The following is a 24414-nucleotide window of genomic DNA, read 5'->3' as shown; positions in this document are numbered from 1 at the left end:
GAGCTGCTAACATTATATACCTCTGCCATCGTTTTGACTATGGCAGCCCCCATATCTTGTACATGCAACTCTAAATCTGCTTATGAAGTAGCACTTCCACCCCTGCCTTGGGCTAGACCGGGATCGAAAATTACAAAGGCTCCTTTTTGGGTCCGCCTGCATGTCCTAGTACATCTACACCCCCCATGTCTTGTACATGCAACTCACGATCTGCCAATGGAGCAGCACTTCCACCTCTGCCTTGGGCTAGACCGTGATCGAAGATTAGAAAGGCTCCTTTTTTGGGTCTGCTTGTCCTAGTACATCTACACGACTTTACGTTTAATTGTACACTTCCAACTCCTTTGGTCGTGGCAATATAAAGCACCACTTTCTTGTTGGCAGTTCTCGATAACTGGATGTCATGCGGTCCTGTGACTACACACAAACCACAGACCAATCACTGCCTGGCAATGCCATGATGTTTTGCTTACAACAGCAATGCCAAGTTTCCTGGAGAACGGGGCTTTTATCATGTGAAAGCACTCTATGTGCTTCTGAATGTGCCATAATTACAGCACTTATGAAATGAAGTGCCGCCAGATTTGCACCTTTTGTGCTGTCACGAGCCGAACTTTGCTTTATTGCTAGTTGCAAATAAGTGCTGGCGATATGAAGCACTAACAATATGCAGCCAAGCCAACACAAAAAACTTAATAGCCATAGGAATCCTGTTTGCTGTAGCAAAAGTGCATTTTTTTTTAATCGACATTTATTGCCTCAGGGCATCAGTAGGGTATGAGATGAAGGATGAATAAATAATTAAATGAATGGAAAAAGGTTGGCTGATTTTATGAAGTCCAGAAGTGAGCGATGATGAGGCCCCTGCGTCCAAGTGACGTATGAGGCAGGACTGGTTGCTGAAAGGCCAGCTATGTTCAGGTGCCGGATTCGTGTTGGTTTGAGTGCTGGGCAGTCCCACAGCGAGTGGTGGATGTCGGCCTCAACATCTTCGTTTTTACAGATCGGGCACCCTGGGCGGGGATATAAGCGTTGGAAGTATGACCACGTGCAAGTGCATAGTAAGTGGACTTGCCCTACATAAAGAAAAAAAAAAAGTTTGACATGGCAGTTATTTAAAAGTAACCCATGAACATCCTTTTTCACAAAGCAGGCACTATCAAGCCGCATTCCAAGCACTCCAGCATAGTCATATGCTCCAGGAACGCAATAATTATTATAGAAATTAAGGTGTTCACCCTATCTGATAATCTGTCATCCAAGTTTGATTTTCAGCAAGTAGTGGCAAAGGTATCACAACGTGTGTGCAGGATGTACTACCTGAATGTTATCTGCACATTAGGGCTCTATGTGGAAGCAGTGTAGAAGATGGAGATTTGACAAGCTGGGCAGTGCATAGCAGACCAGGTGGGCCACCAGAGAATGCTTAACTGTTAGTATTCAATACTTAAATCAGTGATGGCAATTGTTCACTGGCTGTGTACAGCAGTTTCCCTTTTGAATGCCACCCTGTACTTACATTTTTGCCTCCACATTAAAGCTTCGCCCCATTCGGGAACGTGCATTAACTGACTGCATGGATACAGTGATCTTTTAGCATCTGGGGTCACGATTTGGCGGTGGTAAACTGCGTTTCAATTCTACCTTTCTTTCTTATTGTTCTGGTTAGGTGTTATGCATCTGTGGCACTACTTGAGGATGTACTGCAGTGGAGAAGCATGGCATACATTGAATTACCAGCAAGGGAACCTATTACGGGCTGCATTATGAGAAAACAGCCTTCACTCTAGGAGGTGAACTAAGTGCCAAGTTATTGAAGAAACTCGTTTCAACACAAAGGGGATGCGCTCATGTAAAATGACAGGACACATTCGTGTTGTGCAGAGGTGACAGTGCACAGGAAAGGGAATATAGCACAGAACATTTATATTACTTAAACAGCTGTCACTACGAGTGGCGAAGTGCAATATAACACCACGCCATAATTATTTCAAGTTGTTATCTTAACAAAGAGAAACAAGTATGACAACTGCAGCATCACGTCATACTTTATTTTACTCAAAGCAATAGAAAGTAAGCATACGCCAAGATAGATATATCCTAGCCAGAAGGAGAGCTTACTTTAGAAAAGTAAACAAAAGCAACGATAGAGATATCCTATGGATGGACAGGTTACCTCAGTAAAAGCAAACTGAAATAAGGATGTATGTACAGCATGACAGTATGACACAATTGAAAATAAAATTCAGTAGGTAACAGTTTAGTCCTTTGTTGTGAGCCAACACATGCTAGGCCCACAGTAACCAAGGACTATTTGATGTAACATGATTTTCATTTAGATAAGCAATGAAGTCCTCTTCCAACAGCTACCTAATAGTAAGACTTAATTAAATTTAAACTATTATCAAATAGTTTAACCAGTACATTGTGGGAAGGCTAATTGAGTGAAAGTTCACAATGATAACAATCCACAAAGCATACAAAACTTCTTGCTTCATCTGATGACAATGACACTCAAAAAAATCCCGAAGTGCAGTACACGTTTTGGAAATGAATCCCTGCTGGTGAGCCTGAAAAAAATGAGATAACCGTAACATTACATACAGTACCATCCCCATGATGAATGTTCTAAACACAAGTTGAAGCGAACTAATTCTCCTCTCTTGATTCAAAAAACTAATTCTACTACTATGGGATAACATTACCAGCTGCTTCATAAAACGTAAATACACGACACAAAAGCTCAACCATTCCAATGATTTTATCTGGCATGAAAAGTGCCCAATTAGACAAAAACAGAAAAAAGAATGAGACGAAAGATGCACTGTTATCTAGATTGTTCTTTTGTCTTTTACTCAACCTTTGTCCATGCTGTAAAGTTCACAATGGAACACCAATCTTGAATATAGCTTGTGCTAATACTATATGCTATTAGCCCCTCTGTATGCAAAATTCACTCAACAGCAGGCATAAAGCCAACAGTGCAGTGTTCACGCAAAGAAACATGCAGCACCGGAATGAAGAGCTCCAATCTAGAAATACACAAGCCAACTAGCTCATGTAAATGCACAGCCGCACACAATTTTTTTGTCTGGACACCATCAGTATGGATGCAAGTATCTGCCAATTCTGGACATTCAAGCACTTAGCAGTGTAGGTAGCTTGTTAGAAAAAAGGATAACTTCAATCCCAACATCAAAAAATGTCAGTGTAAGTGTGAAGGCTAACAATGAAGTATTACCCTGTTGCCTGAAGTGATGTCTACCGCCGGCCTCGACCCCTGGCACCACCACGTCCTCGGCCACGACCTCTGCCCCTTCCTCGGCCACGACCCATTGTGGCTGCAAATAATTGATTTGCACACTTTAAAAAAACAACAACAACAACACAGTCATTGCATAAACTCCCATTTAGAGCTCAGCCAATATCTGTTGAACTTTGTGTGTACTGAAATTAAAATATTTCCTTGAAAGTCCAATGCAAAAGAACACTATGGCCGATGTTTATCAAAATAGAATTCAGGGGAACATTAAAAAGCAATTGATTTCCACAATGCACAGCAGTCTTCATTAAGCAAGACAGCAGTATGGCGTGGAATAACAACCCTTCCAGATCACGTTTTACATGCGCAGGCAGATCGGCCGTGTGGCCTTGAACACCTGCTTGCACTACTAGCACTGTGAAACTGCATGACGAGGTGAATGTGAGGTGTGCTCGAAAGTGGCAAATGCTCCATTGTATATTCATTTTGCATGCCCTAATGCTATCATGCAGTGAATCCAAACTAGCTAAGGCCCAGTGAGGGCTGCCACTGACATTGCTCACTGCCCTAGGCACTGCAGAAACTAATATGCAACGCATTAATTTTAGGGTGTTTCTTTTTTTTTTTTTTTTTGTTTACAGTGCACTGGTAACAGGAATAGACTCTTCATACCTGCCAACCTAGCAACATGAAAATTCGGGAGACCGCCGTGTCGGCGGAAGAGGAGAAAGGGGGCATCTATTTTTTTTTTTTAAGTTGAGCAATTCAGAAATTATTGAGGCTGACAGCATTGGAAAGAGGTGAGAGTGGCGGCCCAGTAGTGTATTTCGAACTGATCTCTCTTCTGCTGCACGGTCAGAAACTCTTCCAAGTACCGCATTTACATGATTGTAAGCCGACCAGTGTTTTAGAATTCGAGAATCAGAAGTGGGGGGAGGTCGACTTAAAATCAAACCCAAAGCATGGCACCCCTAATAAGAGCATGATAAAAACTATATCACAGAGGATACGGTGAACTTATTTGCTCTACAGTTTCAGGTGCAAAATTAAGTTACTGTGCGTGCTTCTCAAGGAGAACTTTTCTTTTCCAACTTTTACTGCACAGCACGAACTGCACACCTGCGAGTGTCGATCGTTTAAGTGTCGGTCGTTTTTCCAATCACGGGGACACTCGCTTTTTGCGCGTCAATCACGTCGGGTCACGTGACACGGCGATAAGTTCGTTAAGTTTGCACGAGGTTCACGTGTTCATACTTTTCGCTTTACGACCGGCCACATGCTTACACTATGGAGGCTCGTGAAAGCGCCTGACTCCTCGTGCTGGTCCAAGGCAGCACCCGCCGGTTGGTCGCGTTCATGTTGGTGCCGGTGGCTGCTACCTTGATTCAAGCTGCATGCTGGTGACTAACTGCTCCCGCGCTGCTTTCCAGCATGGTTATATCATAGGACGTTATAGGATTATAGCTATTAGAAATTAGAAAAAGAAATGCTGGGCTGTGCCAGCCACTTTACTGGAGATTTGAAGTCGCGTCCGCACGATCGGGAGATGTAATCGAAATTCGGGAGAGTTGGCAGGTATGCATCTTATGATAGAAACTGGCTAGTTCCAAAGTATTGTCTGCTATAACTTTGATGCAAAGCAGATTAGTACATTAGCAATGCTTAGCGAGCAGTGAGCCACTAGCATAATTGTGGGCAAAACGTCCTTGTAAAGAAGCGAGTCACTAGCGCGGTGCAACATATTGTATTTGCGTAAAAATAATGTGGCCACGAATATAATGTCACGGGAAGTTTGAGACCCCATGAGAACACGCACATGCACAGAGGTTTTAACATAGCATCGTACTATTCGAGGCAGCTGGAGGGTTTTATATATATATATATATATAAACAATGAAGATAACACAAGGAAAAATATGTAAGCATTGAATCGGTCAATATTATACGAGAAACAATACTCTAGGAGTGTGCACATCATCACAGAGTGCAGCAAAAATATACTCATTTGCCACCACTGCTTCAAGTTTTCCCAAAACCATGGCTATTCACCCTTCTTTCCTTTTTCTACCCACTAAATTCTTTAATTCACAACTCTTTCTTATTGGTTCCCACTACATTCTTTACCATGTTCAGAGATATCCCTTATTTTACCTGTGCCCAACCCCAAGGTCATCAAAAATTTGGCTTCTCCTCACCACCCCCGAGTTTGACAGTGAAAGCCCATTTTTTATATATTGAATTATCATCATGTTGAACTATTCCATGATGCCCTTCAGGTCCAATGTATACGAGCTCAACTATATTAGCAGGTGCTAATGCGCCTTTCTAAATTGGCGCTTTCTGCAGCCTTTTGATATCTCAGGTCTTTTTTCTCCTGCTCTGGCAGAAATATGTGTTGACAGCTTTAAGAAGCGAAGTCCTCACAAAGGCATAGATAGAAACAAGGAAACTGGAAAAGTTTTCAGAAAGCGGGTACCATAAGATGTATTTTCTTGGACAACAGATAGGCATCTAAAGTCTTATAGATACAGTGTGAATTTGCAAGCACTTCATCCTAGAACACTTTTCAATTCCTGGCCATGAGCTAAGAAACTTTAAGTGGTTTACAGTATCCGCATTTTGAAAGAAATCTGTGGCCACCCACACATTTTGCAGGAACGTTACACAAACGTTTGCTGTGCTATTTACATAAGTGCAAAATGAGGATTCCAAACAATCACACAGATGATTGATGTTACATGTTGATGTGAACCATGCACATTAAATGTGATGCACCTAGTTGATGCATCGTATGCACACGACGCATAAATCACGAGAAAAAAAAAAAAAAAGAAAAAACAAGTGAAAACTTTGAAAGAACCCTGCTTCGATAAACATGACAAATTTTCACAACTTTCTCATTATTTGTATATCCTTGTTAATTGGGCAAGGCACTCAAGTACTGTGTAAAAGTAACCATGAAAATGCACTAAATATAAAATTGGCGGAACACTAGCGCTTTGACTCTAGGGTATGATGCTGTTAGAGTAGCGCTGTGTGTGTCTACTTGCTCTTGGTTCCTTGTCTTTTAGTCCTATTGCTCCGAAGTATGAGCCAACAAGCCCTAATTTCAACGTTGCTCAATCATTAAGGGCTCTCTCCCGCAGCTACCCTTGCAGATCCTCACTCGTGTGCCTGCCCTTTGCCACTTGTTTAACCACCAATGCATTAATTTTTGCCTCTATTTATCTCACACATGCTCATTAGCACACAGCCTCGAGCTATCACATTACATGAAAGACCACTACACAAAATCAAAGCCCTGCTTAACCAAGCCATATGAACATACCTGCAGGGCTTAAGGGTAGCATATACGACTTGGAATGCAAGGGTCCTGAAAACTTCCTATACCCTCACTCTCCCGCCTGAACTGAGAAACCAAGTTGGCAGCTCCTGCCAAATTGGCCATGTCATGTGGTCATGTGACATTGCACAACCGTATGACCAATCAATGACCAGACATATCAGCTGCCAGCTACCACCCCCTTGAGCCATGCCCATGGTTTTTCTCTCACAACGCTATGCCAGATTTTCAAGAGAATAGGGCTTTTTTTAACACTACTGCAGGAGATTGTACAGTTGTGCCCCGTTACAGTCAAATGTCGTTACTATGAACACCAGATTAACAAATTTTTCAAATTAACGAATATTTTTAAAATCCCCAGCTGATTTTCAATATTTTCAATGTAAAAATATTTCAGTACTACGAATTTCAATATAACGCATATTTCAGATTAACAAACATATTTATTTTTTCCGCTATTATCAAGGAACATCAGTATAACGAATTCGGCTAAAATTAACAGCGCCGCAACTCTCGCGTGAAACAGAAATCGCCGTTTCTGTGTGTACGTCCCATGGGCAGTAGCTATCATAATCGCCATATTTAGCACCAAGTCCTAGCGCCCCAGCAAAGCTGTGGTTTAATATCCAGTGGCTTAGCAGGCCTAGTGGCCTAGTCGCCTGGCTTTTTCTCTGTGTTGTGTGACATTCGTTGGTCGGACGTTCGTGTTCACGTACGCGCAAACAGGTGTTTTTTGTTGCTGGTGGCCTTACTGCGAAAAGTCCGATGATGAATGCAGCCAACGACGGCGCCAAGAAGAAGCGAAAGCAGTTTTCACTGCAGGAAAAAGTGGACATTTTGCGAGAAATCGATGGAGGAAAAAACAAATCGACCTCTGCAGGCAGCGTGGCATTGCCCCATCTACCGTCGCAACCATTTTTGAAGGACCGTGACAAGGTTACAAAACTTCACCGGAAATCTCAACTTGCTCCTACGAGGAAACGGCTGCGTCTAGGAAACTTTCAGGATGTAGACCAGGCTGTCCTCACGTGATTTAAAGATGCCAGACTGCAAAACGTTCCCGTGTCTGGCCCAATGCTGCAAGAAAAGGCACGAGAGTTTGCCGATGCACTTGAAATAACTGGGTTTGAAGCAAGTGCGAGCTGGCTTTTCTGTTTCCTTCAAAGGAACGGAATAACTTGGCAGGTAGTTTCAGGCGAGGAAAAGGCAGCTGACAAAGAAACCGCGGATTCCTGGCAAAATGATTGTTTTCGTGAGGTGGCCGAGTCGTACTGTGAAGACGACATTTTCAACGCGGACTAAACCGCGTGTTTTTACCAGCTGCTGCCAGATCGGACGATGCACTTCAAAGGACAGCAGTGCAAAGGAGGGAAAAAGTCTCATCTTCGCTTAACAATTCTGCTCCGCTGCAATGCAACAGGCACGAAGAAGATTACCGCTCGTCATCGGCAAGTATGCGAAGCCTCGCTGCATTAAGAATGTCATGTCGACACCGTACGACTACCGTGCGAACAAACGTGCCTGGATGACCAGAGAATTGTTCTCCGAGTGGCTCATCAAACTCGATGATCAAATGAGGAAGGATGACAGAAAAATTCTTTTGGTTGTTGACAACTGCTCTGCGCACATTGTGAATGTTCGCCTGACACACGTTCGCCTAGAATTTCTGCCGCCAAACAACACATCTTTGCTGCAACCACTAGATCAAGGCATTATAAAGAGTGTGAAGGCAGAATTTCATAAGTGCCTTGTACAGCGGCTGAATATCAGTCTGCGCCTGAAGCAGCCAACTGTAGTTAACATTCGCCAGGCAGCGGAAATGTTCACGGGAGCTTGGTGGAATTTGAAGGTGTCAACCATCAGCAACTGCTGGCAGAAAGCAGGGCTTGTCAAAGCGCCTGTGCATCAAGACGACTCGGAGATGAATGACAACGGCCCGGAAGGCCTGTGGACCGAGGTTGAGAAACTGCTACCCGCCATCTCTTCTTTCGACGACTACGTGGAAAGCGACAGCGTAGCACCAACGTCGGCGGAGTTGACGATCATTGACAGCGTTCGCGACGTGTCCAGTGACGATGATGACCCGATGGAGGAAGACTGTAAATCACTGAACACCGAAGAAGATGAGACCATATCGCACTCGGACGTTTTGATCCACATGAACAAAGTCCGCACTTTCATCGCTCGGTGTAGTGATGTGCCCCATGAGGTGTTGCGCTAAGTTGAAAGTGTAGAGGCATTCCTGATCAGTCGTGTGCTGCACGCACCAGCAGAAAATAAGATTTCTTTAAATAAATCAGTTTTGAAGTGAGTGCAACATTTTCATTTGAGTGCTCTCTTGTCTCTACACGTGTTTACTGGCAAGGTAAGTCATTTTTGTTCCTAGGCTTGACCACAGGCTCATAACCAGAGGTTTTTCATTACAACGACATTTCAAAATAAACGATTTTCGGCGGTCCCACGTGATTCGTTATATCGAGATTTCACTGTAGTATGACCCCCGTTAATATGGACGACCCGAATTATGGACAGTTTTTCTGGGGACGAAACATTTTCAGTGTATTTATGCCTCGTTAATATGGAAACTCGCTGTCTGGACAATGGACAGGGGAAGAATGCACACGGCCCACTTGGGCCCATGTATTTTTGGCTCAGAAATATGGACAGTGCTTGAAAAAAGTAGAGGAGTCTGAACGCAAGTTAAAGGGCACGCCGCCCACGAACTTACGCGACAGCCGATACGGCCGGATGCCTGAACGAGTCCTGTGGGGTTGGAAAGAACCAAAGCGGGCGTGTCGCCGTTCTGAAGGAGAGGGAGGGGGGGCGCAAGAGCGGAGGAGAACGTACACAGCAAACCGAGGGTCAGCGTAAGAAAGACCCCGAAAGGAGGGAACCAGGAGATTTCTGGGTGCAGTGGAAGTGCCGCCGCAGTCGGGAAAACAGCAACATGTAGTTGCAATAAATTCTGCTGAACGTGAACAGAGAGGCCGGTAAAAGCGTAGGAAAGAAATGACAGGAAGAAAGACAAGTGCCTACAGTGGCGGCAAGAACTGCAGTTTTCTTTCCCAAAGCACAGTATGTGTTCCATGAAGCCATTAACGCTTTTCGGTGAGAGTTAAGACACACTCACAAAGTAGGGCAACAAAAGAAAGGCGATGTATGAGCACGCAACCGAGGCCAAGCGTCCCGTCCTGGACGCGCTTCCCTCTCATGCTCCTGGTTTTTGTCCCTGTTGCGCTGCCGAACTGCCGCATTTTGCACCTCAGGCGATCCACATGTCGGCTTCACTTTAAGTCAATGATGCAGCCTTGACAAGGTCTGAGCTCTTCAAAGTTGGCTAGCCGTCGTTCTAAACTGTACTTCAGCTTGCAGTGTTTGTTTTATAGGAGCACATAAAAATGACGCCAAGAAGATAGGATGTTCGATAGCCCTCAGCAGCTTGCCAACTTGACTCCCTCACTTCCTAACGGAAACAGTACAAGGCAAAAAAGAGAGAATCAGAAGAACGGAAAGGCAGAAAGGTTAACTAGGCAAGAAAGTGCAAACATCACGAGCCTGTAACCCTCAACTTGAGTCTGGATTTCGGCATGGCGGGAGTTAAACGCAAAAGAACAGAGCTGTACATAGGCACGGAGCAAGCAATCTGTGAATACAAGCGGCAAAAGCAATCTCAGTCAATCCAAGCCATGAGGGACTAGTATCGACAGCTTGGCTGTTTCCTCGCCTCAGAAGAATCTCAAGCAGCTACTTAGTGTTGAGTAGAGAATCGGACGCTGATTCATTAGCCAGTGAAGAGTTCGTGCTCGAAAGTTCGACCAACACAAAGCCCACCATCACGCGTGTCATGGTACGAGAGTCGCTTCAGACTCCACTACAATTTTTCGAAGACAGCAATGATAAGGATAATACATTCAAAATGTCCAGTGTTCTGTCAAATTTTGAGTCCAGTGCACACTGTTATCTACAAAAGTAGTCATTAATTACAATTCTTTTTTATCGATAAAATTATTTTCGTTTTTATTCATGCCTCGTTATTATGGACGACTCGCTTTATGGACAGTTTTGGTCGGAAACCAAAGTGACCATATTAACGAGGCACGACTGTATATGCTTGGACTATGGGAGCCTTGTCAACAATGAAGCCATCACCTGATTTTTACCTTATATTACCCAATAATTTATGCTAATTAAACTGTTCCAGCAATTAGAGACAAGCAATACACTTCAGATGAAAAGTCTTTAGTACATATAAAGACATCACATACAGTGCAACTTCTGGAAAGCACAGTATCTTGAATTTGCTTGCTAACTCTGAAATAAGCATGTAAACCTTAAGAGGAAAGAAAAAAAATTAGGGGAACACGTAAGCTCCTCTGCCTCAAGTATATAACGCGACAGTCACTATTATTCGACCACATTACCATACTGCTAAACTTAAGCCGACACAGCCCATACATCACTCCCCTCGTACCACAGGTGCCTATGTGACTAAGCTGACAACCCAAAGATTGCAAGTTGAAATCCGACTATAATATGAAGTTTTCTTTATGGAAAATCAATTTGTCCTCAATAAAGTTAGGTCATGAAGGCACTCCCAAGGGGCTTAAACTTTCTATGTAAGCCCATCCAATTATACACTGCAGTGTAAAAGTAGACACACTTAATAAAAAGCCACAGATTGGCTTGATTTAAAAACAAAATCCCTGCTTGCTCTTGGCAACCAACACTAACTATACAAGAGTTAAATTTTGACAACACATATCATGCGGCTTCTCAAGTGTGAGCCACAGCAGTTGGCGACAAGCCGATTGCACATGCTGACAGCTTTTTCACACTACTCCATTTACACCAACATGATGGTCACTGTGACTTAAGAACAAGCTCTCTACACAAGCAAAGAACCTACAAACATTCATGCAATGTTGGCTGGCTTTTAAATGTTGTCGAGTGATACTGACACCAGGTCTGTTCCCCAAAGCCCATTTGGTTATGTCTGTGTTTACAAGCACTCTGAATCATACATAGTGCAAAAATCTTATTGATGTTCAGATTTATCATGCCAAAATACTTGTTTTAGTTACTTTACAAAAATGTTTTTCTTGTGCCCTAAAAAAAACTCATATGCAGGAAACAAGCTGGATATCCTCTTTACGGTGAATGCGTAGCAGTAGTGGTTTGGGCTAACATGCAAAACCAGGCCTTCTAAAACAATGTAAAATAAAGAAGTCTTGGAAACTATTCAATGATTTCTGAAGTCTTTTCAGGCAGCCTTACCAGCCTCCTTCTTCTTTGCTTTGGCTTTTGGTGTGTCATCAATCAGTAGAGTTTCCAAAGGTAGGCTGTCTGGCAAGAGGTAATATCGAATATTGTTGCCTCGGATGCTCAAGCTGTCAAGCTGAACAGGCTCACGATTCCGCATTGTCATCTTGACAGCTTTCAGGTGAGTGTTCATGGCCACATCAACACCTGCAGATTGCACAAAACACACAGACGTGACTGCAGCATGCACAAAAAACAGACTACACTATTACCAATGAACAGCACTACACCTAACCTTTTAACAGCTTAATCTGCAGTTAAAAGACAAAGTGCATCCAACTAAATCTTTAAAGAGTAAAGACACCACGCTTTCACACTCTGTTTTAATTCCTGATACATGGCCCATGTGTGTTTCAGTAGCTCTACATAGGTTTGTTGTGGCTTATGGGGTTTAGAGTTCTAAACTGACTTACACTATGAGTGACGTAGTAGTGGCGGGCTTCAGTAAATTTCGACCACCAGAGTTCTTTACACGCACTGACATCGCACAGCACATGGGTGGCTTGCTTTTTGCCTCTATCAAAAAGTGTCTGCCGTGGCCGCAAAGCAACAGTGGCTATGAGGGACGACGAAGTGGAAGGCTTTGCCAACTGACATCGCAAAGCACACGGGCCCCTCGCATTTAGCCTCAGCCGAAACTCGGCCACAGCGATGTAACTAGATGAAGTCACTTTGGAGCAGCTTTCGAGAAACCGAAACCGGCAGGTATATATACTGCGTTTTCAACATTTTTTTTTCCTTTCGGTGAGACACAGTAAAATCTCGCTGATACGCTGAAGGACACTGCAGGAAAAAACACATTGCCTGATCTTGAAAAATATAATGACACTTGCACTTCATAAAGATGCCAACTAGCATTCCTTGGCACACAGGACTTTACTTTGGTTCTTGCAGAGTTAAGTCTGCATCTGTAGCAGCACACCTGGTCCATTGATAGCATTGGCACGCTGGGATAGCTTCATCGTCATTTCCGCATGCTTTGCTCTCTTACACCATTGCAATCTACAAAAGTCGTCACGTCCTAGCGTGCCATGTTGCATCCCCCAGATGCGGCCAGATCTCATGCGAGCGCATCCTTGCTCTCAGATGTTGCCCCTCCCATATGCCTCTAGGCATTGCAAAGCCACCGTTACGTTTGTTCTCTTCACGTCTAGTCTCCGAAGGAATGGCTCTCTCATACATATGTTAGCATGCCACTTTTCTTCGATGCTTCACCCCTGTGCGCTTAGAAATTGTAAAGGATCCACCATGGTGGGCGGGCGCCGCTGCTCTTTAGACCTGCATGCATGGCTTGGGAATCATAATCACCTAAGATTTTGTTGGTTACTCGGTCCTTGCCAGGGGTGGTATTCCGGTTGAGCTATGCCAGGAATGGCACAGTTCCATCATCGTAAAAGGCTGATCTAGAGCCTCATTTCGGCTTCCTTGGTACTTCGAGTGTATGATGTGGTGTGCAGGTAACAAACTGCCATTGGTGAATTGCTTCTTAATCTCATTTAAGATTTCTTGCTCCGTTCCATTGTGGAAATGTAATATTCTAGCCAAGTTTTTGCAAGATGTTTATTTAGCCTCTGTGGTGCCGATGAGAGGTTTTAGAATGTTCCACGTATTACGCATACTCGGAGTTCCTTGTAGTCTATCGCAAAACTGGTTCCAATTTTGTATTCCGAGGTGCTCGGCATACTCTTTGGCCTGTTTGGTGACTTTGTCAATCCGCTTTTTTAGAGTTCTGTTTCTTTTCTGCTTTTACCATCTCCTAAGGAGCCCTCGCCGCCTGCAGTAGATGAGAATCCACAGCCGGTGTTTCTGTCGTGAGTTGCATATGTTTTGTGTAACGTTCAACCTTTTCTATTAAGGAGTTGGTCCAGGCTTCGAGGTCGGCCGTGGATGGGGGTGCGGTGTCTCTCCTGAAAGCATCCCAGTTCGTAAGGTGAGCTTTGCCGATGCAAAACTGTGTCTTCTTATGGGTAATTTCTGCCAAGAGTCTCTTCGAGCCTGGTCCACGTAACTTGCGAGAAGCCCCTGAACGTCAAATCCGGATTTGTGTCTCTGCAAGCACTGTTGCCAATTCTGGTGGGGGCCATTCTACAGAGTTAGTTGGTGATGCTGCATAGTATCGTGCACCCAGATACCCTTTTTGTTGGTTTTGATGTATCCCCAAGCAGTGTGGTGGGCGTTGAACCCCTACACCAATAAGCTTGTGTCCTTGTGTGAACCAGTCCACTTCCTGCATGAGGGCATCAACGCCTGCCAGGGGATCTCTGGGAGGACTGTACACATTAAGGACGAACAGGCTTTGCTCACTCGTCCTGTTGGGGATTACTTTAAAGGTGTGCTCGATGAGGCTGCTCACGTGGTGGTGTTGTGCATTGAGAGGTTTCTGTACCAAAATGGCTATACGACTTGTACTATCTGGAGTATATGTTTCATATACTCGGATACCAGGTGACTTAGTGTGGGTTTCCTGTAGAGCTATTATGTCCGGATTATCTTGCGCAACGAGTTAAAAGAAGGTTTTGTATTTTTTTGGTGGTGGTGTTCTTCCTTCACTGTTATTGGGAGAGATCTTGTTTAAAATCGAAGGTGGCATCCGCCTGGTTTGCATCTGTTTTAGCCTTCTTGTGGGCCTTCTCCTGTTTACCGAGAATCTGTTCGAGGTGAGCCTGGGTAATTTAGTTTTGTTGAGTGTGCGTGCGGAAGTCTTAGAGGGTTGCGTTGATTTTCTGCATTTCATGATTGGGTCATGTGCTGCATGACCTGCTGTGTCACCTGCTGCATAATTTGTTGTGCCAGAGGTGTGAGGGCTTTCTGGATCCCTTCGTTGACAAGTTCCTTGACGCGTTCTTCTGTCAGCGCTGGTGAGATGGCAGCTTGCGCTTTTGCTCTGGAGCCATTTATAATCTCTTGTTCTTAGCCTTTGTTAAGAAGCTTGTTGATGACTGCTTGCTGTTGCTGTAATTTGGCTTGCATCTCGTCAGAGATCTTGTTCCCTTCATGGTCAGATTTCCCACCAGTTGAAGTGTCTGCATAGCTGACCTGCTTTTGGGTTTGGGAGCGTGAACAACAGTCCGACTGACTATTTTTCCGTGAACTTGAGGTGCTTCTTCATCTTGCGGTGGAAGATTTGCTTGCCATCGGAGGGTTAGCGTTGCCGGCTGTTGTGGTTGAGAGAACGGGAAAATCCCTGTCGTAGTCCGTGCTCCATCAGCATTCCTGTTCGTAACTTTTTGCATCCCATTGCTGCCTGATGTGGAGAGGGCTGGCGGTTTCATGTTGGAGTTAACAAAAAAAAAAAAAAAAAAAAAGTTTTCGGAAGTACTACATTAGCGACTATAACTTCCGGCGAGATCAGACTGATTGGCGGATTGAGCTAGAGCGTCCAGAGTTGCTCCAAGCAACCAGCGGAATACGAACAACCTATCTTGGTCGACCAACGGAATTCAAAATTGTCAACCCGGAACATGAAAACGTGCTCCGGAGCAGCCAGTCGAAATCGCCACAAGACCTTGTTCCAGCAATATATATATTTTTTTTTTGCATTTTGAACTCCTCATTTATAGGAAATTTAGAAACTTTGCAGAGACATCCGGTACATACCAAAGATGGATCAAAGAGTTGTCGGAGAAGATGCTATTTCTGTTAGTGACTTGAATGGGGATGTAGGATTAAACGCTTTGCCTGAGAACTTTGTTTTTGAGAAAACAGTAACTTTTGATGCAGGCTCAGTGCTGATTACGCATACATCGTCATAATTTAGCAGCATGCGAGCTTTGCTTTTAGCACAGTTTGCACAGCAATAAAAATCCCATCACTACGAGACTAAAAGCCACAGCACAGACAGGATGAAGGGAGGTGACAACAAAGGCAGTCCGCCACGTGCCTGCTGCAGTTTTTGATGTCTACCAATTTTCTGATGTCCCCTGATGTCTACCAACTGGCCTACACATGCACCCTCTAAATCCCATCATGGGTTAACTGCGCATGGGATCAGACCACTATTCATGGAACCAGCAGTTTAGGTGCATTTGCTGCTTAGATTTCTCCCATGAACAGAAACCCCGCTGGTCCACACACACTCACAGATAGCAATATAATTAAGTATACATCTTTATTCTCTGAGAGCACATGGCTTATGGCGCTTTGCACGCTCAGTTCCAAGCCATAACAAAATCTGAAACTTGTCTAGAATATAAGCCACAAATAAATTACTTCGCATATACTTAAGCACATCTTTTTCAGTTTTGTTGAAGCCCTGCACACAGATATAAAAAAAGAACAGAAGAAAAAAAAACCTGAAAACCCAATGTCCTTATACCGATGTTACACGGGAAGTTTTAACTGCCATTCAGTTAAATCACAGTTTCAATTAAGCTGAACTGAACGGCAGTCAACTGTAGTTACACGAAACATATTGCAAAACTCAGTTGTCCCTCGGAGTCACGTGATCCCGCCATATGCAAGCAATTTTTACTTTAAGAAGTGCTTTATTTTCATTTTAAATTACTTTTTACATCATTTGAACGGTTCATATCATTGAATTACGCATTGTGGCACATGTTTTCTCTTTCGAGTACGCGACAACTTAACTCGACCCAGAGCCAAGTCGATTCATTTCAGGCACGCCTGGCTTCGCTGCGTTTCTTTTCTTTTTTTTTTCTTTTTTTTTTTTTTTAGCGCCACTTCGCGCGCATATGTTTTGACACTCGTTTGAGTAGTTAAGGTTGCAGGCAGGGCAACAACCTTCCGTGTGATTTTAGAACTCACTGTGGTTGGAAATGCCGCCGACTCAGCCGATGTGGCGCGTCTGCTCACAGCCATCTTGTCAGTTGAACTGAACTGTAGTTGAGATTTCAACTGCAGTTGACGCTGCTGTGAAATATCACTAACTGCCATTCAGTTCAACTGACCGCCAACTGAACTGCCGTTGAAAACGCCCGTGTAACAAGGGTATTACCAGCCCGCACCGGCTGAAAATGAGCTAACATGGCCTAACAGTGAACAATGACACCATCAATCAGAAATGTACATGGACTTAGTTGCCTGTGGACTTGAAATCGTTATGTTGCCCACAAGAACACATGCATATACTCCTCCCACCTTAATGGCTCTCTTGTCTGCATTTCATATGACGGTGGCATTTGGCAATGGATTTTTAACTGTTAGAAAATATGGGTACAGTGCTTACATGTTCAAGCCAGAATGAATAGAGAGTACACATCTGCAGCGATGCAAAAATGAAACTTAACAATGATAAACAACGATTACATGTGCTATCTACTAATATGAGGGCGACTCCTGAAGTGGCAGCAGCAGCAAAGCAATGAAGTGAGGTAAGTATAGTGCACTCCTATCAAACAAAGGTACAGTTCCAGGCTGTCTTTCTTTTTATCCAGTATCAACCTAGGAAAAACACCACCTGTGTAGCAAGCATGCACACACCCGTGCACCGAAGCAATGTGGCCAGGAAAGATGTATTTGCTCCTCTAGTGACGTCTGTACAGTTGTATATATGAGCCAAAAACAATGCCTAACCACACACTTACTTTTGTTACAAGGCTAATTTCAATTACCCGATACAGAAGCAATTAATGTGTCTACATTTTGGCCCTCACTGTCACAGTCATGTTTAGAAAAAAAAAGTGAGACAAAAACTTATGGCTACGCAATTACTATTACCCACTGCCAATGCAACAGTATCTGATACTTTAACAAAGTTAAAACACGCCGTGATAATGTAACTTGTTAATTCAAATCTGCCATTTCATACGATTTGCTACATACTTGTCAGACGGTGCTTCCAAGTACCCATGTGTTCTTGCTTTTGGATTGACTAGTGCATGGATGGAAGTTCATGATAGAGATTACGTCCAAAGAACAGCGAGAGATTGACAGTTCAACATATGGAACGTTTTACAGCGGCGACAGTGCAGTGGTCTACTGTAGCGGCTAGTGAGGCTGACCTCTGCGCACTGCCACAAGCTCGAATTCTGCAAGCAACCATAAAAAACAATCTATTACCGTATTTACTCGCATAATGATCGCACTCGCGTAATGATCGCACCCCTGAATTTTGAGGTCAAAATTCCATTTTTTAAATTCCCCGCGTAATGATCGCACCCCGAACATGGAGCCGCCTGGTGGTTGATCTGCAGTCATCCCGCAGCGAATGCATTCCGACGAGTTCCCAACCTAGTCTAGTAACGATGGAGTTCCCATGATTCCATGCTTTGCGGCGTTCGCCATTTTGCAATTCGGCAGCGTCGTAGCGTGCTTTGTGTTTTTGTGCGAGTTTACGCCATTTCACCATGGGGCGGTATGCCAGTTACACCGCCGCGTTCAAGCTCAAGGCTGTCGACTATGCACTGGAGCATGGCAACCGCGCTGCTGGTAGGCATTTCGGCGTGGACGAAATGAGGATACACTATTGGAAGAAGCAGCGCGAGAAGCTGATGGCTACGAACAAGACACGGCGGGCTTTCCGTGGACCCAAAACGGGCAAGTTCCCTTATGTTGAGGAGGCGGTCCTAGAATACGTGAGGGACCTGCGCAAGGATGGTTGTGCAGTGTCATTAGAAATGATACAGACGCAGGCGCGCACAACTACCAGGAAGCTGGGAATCGCCACGAAGGATTTCCGCGCTAGCTCCGGTTGGACGACTCGCTTTATGCGACGGAATGGACTTTCCCTGAGGCGGCGGACGTCGTTGTGCCAGCGGCTCCCAGCTGCGTATGAAAGCAAAGTGATAGACTTCCATCACTTCGTCACTAGGCTTCGCGAAAAATGCGGTTACCTCATGTCGCAAATTGGAAACGCCGATCAAACTCCACTGACGTTCGACATGCCCCGGAATACAACTGTGAACGAGAAGGGTGCTCGGAGCGTCCTCGTGAAGACGTCTGGCGCAGAAAAACTGCAATGCACAGTCATGCTTGCTGTGACGGCCGACGGGCGGAAGCTGCCACCATACGTGATCTTCAAACGGAAGACTATTCCGAAGGGAAACTTTCCCCGTGGCATCCATATACGTGCACAGATGAAAGGGTGGATGACTGCAGACATGATGGTCGACTGGATCAAGACTGTTTGGGGAAGAAGACCAGGAGCATTTCTGCTTCCCTCGCTTCTGGTTTTGGACAGTTTTAGGGGTCACCTTGTGGACAGCGTGCGTGCCAAGCTGAAAGAGCTGCGCACGGACATTGCAGTCATTCCTGGCGGCCTGACTTCGCTGCTGCAGCCTCTCGACGTGTCTTTGAACAAACCGTTCAAGGACAACGTTCGACGACTTTATGCTGAGTGGATGGCGATGGGCCAGCATGATTTGACGCCGAGCGGAAAGATTAGAAGGCCATCCGTGTAGATGCTGTGCTCGTGGATCACAGAAGCATGGAGCAGTATCCCCGACGAGGTAGTGGCTAAGAGTTTTAAGAAGACAGGCATATCTAACGCTTTGGATGGAACGGAAGATGACTTCCTGTGGGATTGTGAAGATGCTCCCAGCGACGACACTGCCGTTTCCGATGAGTCGTGCAGCAGTGAAAGCGAGGATGGCGAGGATTCAGACTTTGATTAGAGTACTGACGAAAAAAAAAATAAATGGGCATTGTGAACTCCATGTGATGCTTAATGTGCGTGTTTATTGCGAAGGTAAGCCTTACTCAGCTTTTATTTTTGGTTGTAATCGAAATATATGTTCTAAGACGTCTGACCTGCAACTTGTTTGCGTTTTCGGTGCTCAAAAATTTTTTGTAGAAAATTTACTCCGCGTAATGATCGCACCCCGAAATTTGCGTCAGTATTTAAAAAAAAAAAGTGCGATCATTATGCGAGTAAATACGGTATGCGCCTATCACGTGGTGCATAACGGTGTGACAACAGCAGATGCATGGTTTATGCTCCAACAAGCCTGCTATGCTGTCGCATAAAATGCTGACCACTGTGGAATTCTACACATTGACTATGTTAGCCCAAGGAATTTGTTGTAGTAGGCAGTAGTGGGTGTCAGTGAACTGCAGCGAATGAAAAAAAAATTGGTGTCATTTCACCTGTGGATGAGTCGACTGAATGGTGCGCGCCTATGGTGGTAGTACAAAAACCAATTGGTGATGTTAGAATCTGTGTGAGACTTCACTGAACGCAACCGTCATGTCCTGAGAGAGTGGCATCCAATCCCGTCCGTCGAGTATACGCTCGGGCTACTTCACGGAGCAAGGTGCTTTCAAAGCTTGATGCCAATTTAGAGTTCTGGCAGATACCGCTCAGTGAAGACAGCAATAAGTTTACTACCCATTTGGGAGATTTTCCTTCAACAGGCTACCGGTTGGCATCGCGTCCGCTCCCGAGCACTTCCAGAAGCAGATGTCAAATATTTTGGAAGGCGTCAACAGAGTGGTGAGAGGACAACATCCTTATCTGGGGCTCAGATGAAACAGAACATGACGAGACACTTCGCACAGTTCTTCAATGACTAAAAGAGGCAGGTGTCACGTTAAACGAGAACGAGTGCTTGTTTCACCTTGACCAGCTCACATTCCTAGGTCACAAGCTTGACCAGCACGAAATCAGACTCGACGAAAAAGAGGTTGAAGCCATATTAAAAATGAACGGTCCAAGTAACAGAAGCGAGTTGCAAAGGGTGCTCGAAATGGCTACATATCTTGCCCGCTTTGTTCCCAACCTTCCGGACTTGTTCCAGCCGCTTACTTGCTTGCTGTCAAAAAAAGCAGGACTTTGTTTGGGACCTTGCTCAACAGCAAGCGTTCGACAAATGGAAACAGCTACTTTCATCTCGCCCAGTGCTAGAGGTGTACGATCCTGCTAAGGAGACAGTGGTCAGTGCAGGCGTTTCTTCTTTTGGACTGGGAGCAGTGATTCAACAGAAACAGAAGAGTGGCAAGTTTTCAGTCATCGCCTATGCCTCCCGGCTTCTATCTGACACTGGAAAATGGTACGTTCAAAAGGAGAAAGAGGCTATTGCCTTGGTTTGGGCTTGCTGAAAGTCCAAGGACTACCTGGTCGGCAGACCATTTATACTAGAAACAGACCACAAGCCATTGGTACCTATCTTTATGCAAAAAAGCTGATGACCTTACACCGCGGCTGCAAGGACTTAAAATGCGAATGATGAGGTATCTGGTTGAAGTGACATACGTCCCCGGGAAAGACCTCCTCGTGACCGACACGCTTTCTAGAGCACCTTTGCAGGAGACTGGCGACAGAGAGCTAGAGAGCGATGTCGAATCTTTCGTCCGCTGCATGAGGACAACTCTTCCCATCAAGCAGCACTGCCTTGAGAGGCTAAAAGAAGCCCAGAAATCAGATCACGTGTGCATATATCTCTGAGCAGACTGCATAAAAGACTGGCCTTCCCGGCGAGATTTGCCCCTGGACATCAGAGCTTTCTACGAGCATCATCAACAGCTCACTGTAGAAGACGATTTGCTACTCTACGCAACACGTGTGGTGGTGCCACTCACGTGCAGGAAAGAAATTTTGTGCCTTTTGCACGAAGGTCACTTCAGCATCCCGAAGACACAGGCACGCGCAAAGGACTCCGTTTGGTGTCCTACAGTGGCCAAAGACATCGAAACCACCGTAAAACATTGCCAAGAATGTGTCAAAATGCCCCTTCAGAGCACAGAGTTTCCGTCTCTATCAACACATCACATCAAGTCCGCACTACCCTCAGAGCAACGGACTCGCCCAGGCTGCTGTGGAAATTATCAAAGCTTCAATGAAGAAGACTCAAGACCCGTACCTGACCCTCTTATCCTACAGGGCGACTCCATTGAAAAATGGCTACAGCCCCTCTGAACTATTGATGAGGAGACGGTTACAGACAAAGCTTCCTCTTATTCCCGGAATGTTTGTTCCTCATTTGCCAGCGGTCACTAAAATCAGAAATTTTGAAATCCAATGCCACGAACAGCAGCGAAAAAACTACGATAGACGACATGGCGTGCGACAACTTCCCAACCTTCCGGAAGGGGATGAAGTATGGGTGACAGACTTAAAGCGAAAAGGAACCGTGGTGGCACCCTCGGGCGAGCCTACATAGTTTATGGTTGACACAGGAGACGGCAGTGTGGCGAAATCAGACCCATCTTGCCCCTTTTCTCAAGCCTGCGGAAAAGAAGCAAGAGAACCAAGACGTCTATGAGGCATCTCTACATGAAGACACACACGCAGATGAGGCATCTCTCGGTGACGGCACGGACGTAACGCTCCCGGAGATTTCAGTTTCTCTAAGAGATTCGCGCACAGCTTGCGCTGACGCCTCCCACCAGCACACAAAGTATGGACGTTGCGTCATTCCACCCAAGAGACTGCTTCTCTATCAGGAGAGATGTAGTAGGCAGTAGCCACTTGCACTGGCTAGTCTTGGATAGCCTGGATGCTGTGCTCTCGCGGCAGCTAGCGACAGCTTGTGCGCGGCTCATGATGCGCAGTTAGGCTTATGCTGGGCTTGAATAAAGACTTATGTTTGTTAACAGCTCTCGGGCTTCGTAGGCAGCTCAACAGAATCCTGTCAAGTTCAGTAAATTGAAAGTGAAGGGGTAACTAACTGCAGAAAGTATATCTGAAACAAAAAAAAGCCTGCTGTTCAAAACTTGGTTTCACACATATTTTTGTCAATTACATGTGCTTCTGTAGAATTGCAATGCACAAGGAGCAGAATACAAGGCATCAAACCTTCATTCTTTAGACCTATTAACAAGTGTTCACAATTCTAGTCAGTCACTCAACAAAGACACAAAACTGCATGCATGCATGCACATAACTGCAGTGTGCTGCTGTCACACAGAGCATCAACATTTCACGTACACTGAAACGTGACAGTCACATTACATTTCGAAGCCTGCGGACTCCGCAATACATTAAAGACCCCCAGGTGATAAAAATTATTCTGGGGCCTCACCTACCCACAGCCTCTTTCTCTCTTCCACCTATTACTCCCTCCAACATCTCTTATTTCATGAAATGGTTAACATGTCCACTGAGAGTGTAACAGTTACTGCTTTTACTGCCCTCGAACCAATTTTACACTTTCACCTCAAAAAGTTATAAGTACACTTTGCAAACCACACATCTTGCCCATACCTGTAACACAATATTATGCATATGATTCGCAAAAGCCATCAAGGACACTCAGGACAACCACAACAGCACACACAATTCCTTAAAATAGTCAAATTGCCACATCTAACCCCAATCACCTCACATTAATCAAGCATGTAAAGGATTAGCACAATAAAAGGAACCACAAAATTTGAGCATGAGCTCAAGAGACTAGAACGGCAGCATTCACGCAGTCCTTGCCTTCACTACCCACATAACAGTTGTGAGGTTTCTAAATGTTATGTGTGCAGCTGGGGAAAGGACATGCCATCAGAGCTAAAAGAAACAACATATTCCGAGCCATAACAAATGATATCTGCACATTCGATGAGTCGTGCTTCCGACATGCGGCTTCAAGTAAACAAGAAAACTGTGCATACTGAACTTTTTGTTACAAGCAGGCAATCGTGTTTAGCAGGGCACATGCGTCAAGTCGAGGCACGCAACTCGGCTTTCGAACAAGAACGCTCATAAAATAAGCACATCAAACACTTATCATACGCACCTGTAATCGTGCCGTGGACTTGAGTGCCATTTTTGAGCTCTATTGTCACCGTTTCGTGACTAAGTTTCATCAAAAACCTGCAGCAAGATTGGGAAGCGGCATTAGGGGAACGATCGCTAGCAGCATTAAAAAGCACAAGGATCTCAAAGACATTTCATAAAATTTTGCGGGCATAGATCTATAGGCGCCCACACATCAACTTTATCGGGTAGAAAATATCTACTAACTGTCGGGTTCTCAGAACAGTGACCAAACGAACAGCGTCTAGTTTTTCAGCAGGTAAACCGAACGCCAAAACAAGCTATGTCCCGTAGGTATAATACAAGGACGAGAAATAACAGCATGAAAGCAGAAAATTCCAGCTTTGTATGTCATGGCAAAGATAAAATGGCACCACCATACCTGACTAACTTCATGATTGAAACGGATTACGAAGCTTTGCAAATCAATCGAAGTAAACGTTTTGTTTACGCGAAACGCCGGTGTGTTTCAAACATAAGAGTTGTTACTCTTACCTAGAGGGTAGGGTGCCCTCGATGCGCGAGGCACCCTACTAGAGAGAAAGCTGTGCTGCCATCTATGGGAGTTTACGTGAAGTTTTCAGACCCCCAGTTCAGCCCATTGAGGAAGAAAAAAAACCACAGGGAAAAACATGGTTCAGACCCATGGTGTAAGACACGGTGTATAAGATAGGGGAGGTGGCTGAACGCGCTGCTCTCCCAAAATTGGCTCTCCCTTCGGAAAGGGCGTGCGGAGTAGGCTCTCGCGGTTCGCGCGCGTTCCGACAGATGTCAGTTGCCCGTTTACCTTGAGGAAGGCTAATAGGCTGTGAGCACATATGGATTACACCATCCTGGGTATGCCCGTGA

General features: G+C 44.9%; 1 protein-coding gene across 2 annotated transcripts; it reads right to left on the bottom strand.

Moving 5' to 3' along the window:
- Positions 1–713: 713 nt before the first annotated feature.
- Positions 714–24089, bottom strand: SmD1 (small ribonucleoprotein particle protein SmD1). Of its 2 annotated transcripts, none has more exons than XM_084588567.1 (5): positions 23948–24089; positions 23546–23622; positions 11880–12071; positions 3242–3341; positions 714–1013 (listed from the first exon to the last, which is right to left on the bottom strand). In XM_084588567.1, the coding sequence occupies exons 1-4, from the start codon at positions 23959–23961 to the stop codon at positions 3262–3264; spliced, it is 363 nt and encodes a 120-aa protein (XP_084444693.1). In that variant the 5' UTR covers positions 23962–24089; the 3' UTR covers positions 714–1013; positions 3242–3261. The 2 variants fall into 2 exon arrangements, with proteins under 2 accessions (XP_084444693.1, XP_084444692.1); XM_084588566.1 differs by lacking the exon at positions 714–1013 and adding an exon at positions 2031–2570.
- Between the last annotated feature and the right edge of the window lie 325 nt (positions 24090–24414).

The sequence above is a fragment of the Amblyomma maculatum genome, chromosome 1, assembly GCF_055883805.1.
Source record: "Amblyomma maculatum isolate TAMU_Amacu chromosome 1, ASM5588380v1, whole genome shotgun sequence".
Lineage (NCBI taxonomy): Eukaryota > Metazoa > Arthropoda > Arachnida > Ixodida > Ixodidae > Amblyomma > Amblyomma maculatum.
Note: the sequence above shows the minus strand (reverse complement) of the source record. Positions and strands in the feature narration are given on the sequence as shown.